This window comes from Plasmodium sp. gorilla clade G2, assembly GCF_900097015.1.
Source record: "Plasmodium sp. gorilla clade G2 genome assembly, chromosome: 14".
NCBI lineage: Eukaryota > Apicomplexa > Aconoidasida > Haemosporida > Plasmodiidae > Plasmodium > Plasmodium adleri (nom. inval.).
In genome coordinates, this window is record NC_041706.1 from 1599525 (window position 1) to 1604524 (window position 5000).

General features: G+C 20.9%; 1 protein-coding gene across 1 annotated transcript in view; it reads left to right on the forward strand.

Moving 5' to 3' along the window:
• PADL01_1441300 (serine/threonine protein kinase, putative) overlaps nucleotides 1-5000 on the forward strand; it is a gene marked incomplete at both ends in the record, with an annotated part of 6689 nt that overhangs the window by 1006 nt on the left and 683 nt on the right. Inside the window, one exon of the mRNA XM_028684694.1 lies at nucleotides 50-5000. This exon is cut by the window's right edge and continues 683 nt beyond it. Coding sequence (XP_028540746.1) covers nucleotides 50-5000 — 4951 coding nt within the window. The remainder of the gene's footprint in view (nucleotides 1-49) is intronic.

Below are 5000 nucleotides of genomic sequence, written 5' to 3' on the forward strand. Positions count from 1 at the left end.
ATTTTTTTTTTTTTTCTTTTTCTTTTTCTATTGATCTTATGTTCCTTAGAAACTCTATTTGGACGAAGTAAGTGCTCAATATTTTTTTCGTAAAATCGTCCAAGGGCTGAAATATATGCACAAAAATAATATTGCACATAGAGATTTAAAACCTGAAAATATATTTTTATGTAAAATACAAATATCACAAAAAGAGAAGACTTTAATTAGGGTTGGTAAATTGCCTTCATGCATAGAGTATGATTTAAAGATTGGAGATTTTGGTGCATGTTGTGTAAATGAGAAAGATAAACTACATTATGATATTGTAGGTACTTTAAGTTATGCAGCACCTGAAGTATTAAATTGTAATAATAAAAATGGATATAACAGTGAGAAAGCCGATATATGGAGTTTAGGTATAATATTATATGCTATGTTATTTGGTTTACTTCCATATGATAGTGAAGATAAAGATGTAAAAGAAGCATATAATGAAATTATAAAAAAGAAAATCGTATTTCCGAAAAACCGTGTTAATAAATTTTCTACAAGTGTACGCAATTTATTATTAGCTATGTTAAATATTAATCCACAAAATAGGTTATCACTTGATGAAGTTATAAAACATGAATGGCTAGCTGGAACAGCTAAAAGTAGATTAGAAATGTCTAATATAAATAAAAAAATAAATTTTCCCTTATCCTCAACGGTTGGATATCCAATATATTCAAATAAGAATATTATAGATTATAATATTTATAAAAGGTTGGCATTAATAAAAAATGATCATAATAGTAGTACTAACTCTTTATATAGTAATTGTAACAGCACAACTATTTCGAATAGTAATACTACTAATATGAATAATAATATGAATAGTAATATGTATAATAATATAAATGCTATCTTAAATGTCAATAATTTAAGAGACAAAAATAATGTGGGGGGAAATACCTATAAATTAGATAATATTTCTAACAGTGTATATGGTTTGCATAATAATAATAATATTAATAGTAATAATTTGAAGGAGGTATTATATAATCATATGAAATATTACCTTAAGGGTGATAACAAATATAATAATACTCTAGGTGAGCATAAAAATGATTACAATTTGGAAACATTATTGAAGAAAAGTGAAGATCAAATTGTGGGGGATCCTAATGTGATAAATAAAAACATAGGAAATTATTTAACTGGAAAAAATACAAAGGAGATTAATATAAATAATAAGATAGCTAATTTGGTTATAGGGAATAAGAATGGTAATAATAATATTATTGCAGAAAAGAATATAATGATCAATATTGACAACAACAACAATAATAATAATAATAATAATAGTGGTTGTATGCAAATTAAATATAATGAAAATAAAAAGGATGAAGAATTAGTAAATAAGAATAAAATACATTCCATATGTTCTAGTAATGATCATAAATTGTATGATATGAACATGTTCCAAAAAAATGATAATAGTATACATGAAAATGTGAATATTATTAGTAACAGTTCAAATAAAGAAATATCTGGTTTACAAAACAAATACGTAGAAAAAATATATTATTTAAAAAATAATGATATGTATTTAAATGATGATTATATAAAAGATAAAGCAATAAAGAATGTTGAAAAATATAATATTGTTAATAAGGATAAAAATGGTAGTACATATAAAATTAAGGATAATATAAATAACAACACAGTGAATAAATCTAAATACAATATTAGTGCAGATAAATTTAAAAATATTATAGCATTAAATAATAATATTATTTCAAATGATCAAAATAGACATTTATATATAGATAACAAATTATCTATTAATAAACATAATTATAATAATGTACCATATTATAATTACTATTATTATTATTATGATGATGATGATCAAAAAAAGGAATATAATAAATATATATATAAAAAAAAAAAATGTGGAACTAATAATAGTGAGCTTATTTCATATAATTCAATTGTGTATGAAAAGGGAAATCCACCTTATTATAATATAAATAATGCACCCATAAGTTCTATAAAATATGATAGTAGTATATATAATGGAAACCTTTCTCATTATGTAAATAACTCCTCATATGATAAAAAAATATGTTCATCATCTTATATAAAGGATAATAAAAATGATGTTAACAAAATGAATATTGAAAAATCTACTATATTGAATTGTTCTACTAATGAATTATATAATGTACATAAAAAAGAGACTCCGTCAGAAGAAATTTTTGTAAATAATAATCATGATCTTTTTGATATAAATAAGGATGCAAATAAATATAAATGTAACTATAATTATTCTGCAGTGAATGAAAAGGAAAATAACAATAATAATATAAATGTTGGTGAGTTAAAAAGTAATTCTCCTAATAATTCAGATAGCAATAATATATCAAGCAATAAACATATAACTGTAAAAGAAACATGTAATAATAATATAAGCAAGACACAGGAAGACTATATTATTATGAAGATGAATGTAAATAATCCAAAATGTGATAATAATTTTGAGCTAGCCAAAATGAATGAACATATTAAAAAATGTAATAATAGCAAATATACAAATAGTGATATTGATATAAATGATAAGGGAAAAAATGCTACTGATGTTGTTAGTATGGACGAAATGAATAATTTTAATAAGATTGATAATACTGAAGTATGTAAAAAAAAAATTTCAGAATTGTCAAATGACAATCAAAAGTATAGTAACATTTATGAGGATAAGAATATACATATGCATGTTATAAAAGAAGATTCAAATAATAATAGTACAATTATAAGCACGAATAATAATTATTCATACAAATGTATTGATGATGATGTTAAGAGGGAATGTATTTATTCTATAGATGATATAAACTATGCGTATGTAAATTCTTCAGTGTGTTCATTAAATGCAGACGAAAATGAAAGTAGGGATAAAATTATTAAAAATATTAATTTTTTTGGAATGGATAATATATATAGTACTGTTCATCCAGAGAAAAATGAAGAGAACAAGGAAGATATAAATATTGAGCACATAAAATATAATATTAATAGTAATATAAATGAAGATATTATAAATTCAAATAATATTTATAATACAGATAATGAGCAACATTTTATTGATGACAAAATGATGTCAAATATTAATAGTAATGACACTACAAAAATGTGTGGTAATATTTTTCAACATACAAATAGTAATAGTATATGTGAAATAAAAAGAAAAGAAAAGATATATATTATAAATGTAGATACACCACATGAATGTAATGAAATAAAATATGATATTTCTTATAATAAGATTGAAGCACATAAAGATGGGGATAATAATGAAAAAGATATTTATGTATATAAAGATGGTCATAATAATGTTAATAATGAATATGAAAAAATATCACGATTAAATATTAAAAAGTATGATATAAATCAAAACGATAATTATAACAATAAAACAAAAGAAGAAAAAAATGAACATAAGATAGAATCCAATTTTACAAAACATAAAAAGCTTATATTAGATGATCAAAAAATATTGTATACAAGACATTTGAATAATTATAAGAAGTTAATTCAAAAGGATTATATAAATGAATATATAAAAATAGAAAAGTCTAATTATTTTAATAAAGAACATAATAAAAAATATAGTTCTTTGTATGGAAAAAATGATATAATTAATATTATCAAATTTAATGATTGTATTTGTGATTCTAAAAATAGTATATATGACGGATTGCAAGATATGAATAATAATTCTGTAAAAAATATCTTTAATGAGGATAAAAAAATATACCATGAATTATCTAACAATAGTGTATTACATAATAATCTATTTACTGAAAATAATCTTCAACCTTTTTCTTCAAATAAACTTGAATATAACAAAAAATTTAAATGCCCCTATAATAATTTAATGAGAAATTATTCCTATAGTGAATATCGTTCTGATATAAAAAATAAAATATCTACATATATAAATAAGGTTGACATTAATAAAGTTGATTCGAAAGAATCATACTCAAACAAAAGGATAAGATATATAAATAGGTATACACAAAAAAATGAAAATGTCAATATATATGATGATATAAAAAAATGTAGTTCTAATAATAATATTTTTTATATTGATGAAGACGTGTCCTACATAGACATTACAAATTTGAGTGATAAAGAAATAAAGAGCAAAAATGAAAGCGAAAAAAAAAAAAATATATCAAGTAATAAAAAATGTATATTATCAAATCCAAGTAATATATGTATTGAAAAGAAATATAAAAATTATGAACACTTAGATTATATTAATAAAATTAAAAAGAAGCAAATGGATGTGTTGTACCAAAACAATTCTGTTTCTTTTAAGAGATCATTTAGTATGTTACATTTTAAAGGAAATGTAAAAAATGATGTTAATTATTATTATGATAATAAAAAAGAAGATAGGGAAGAGAAGGATATATTGTTATTAAATCGTATGAATAATTATGTGATAGAACATAAGAATAAAATAAATATATATGATACAAATCCAAAAAAAAAAAATTATGATTTAAATGATATACATAAAAATGGAAAGAGCCTAATAGATAATATACCTTTTGTAACTAAAAAATGTCATAGTAGTGATATATTTTTAATAAGAGATAATATATTAAATAATTTATCAAATAAAGAATTCAAAAATATTATAGGAAGAAATCTATCATTATGCCATAAATTCAATCTTGTAGATACAAATGAAGATTTAAATAAAAAAACAAAAAATCAAATTATTAATAATAATATAATATGTGATGAAATTAATATTTCAAATAATAAAAACTGTAAAATACCAACCAAAAAATATGTTAATAATAAATGTGAACCAAAACAAGTATTTAATGATAATGACAAAAATAATAAAGTCCATAATATTGTATCAGATTTTATATTAAGAAGAGAAGAAAGCCTAATGACCAAGAAAAACAATAAACGTTATAAGAGTGATAAAAATGGTTGTATAAACTCAAATATAA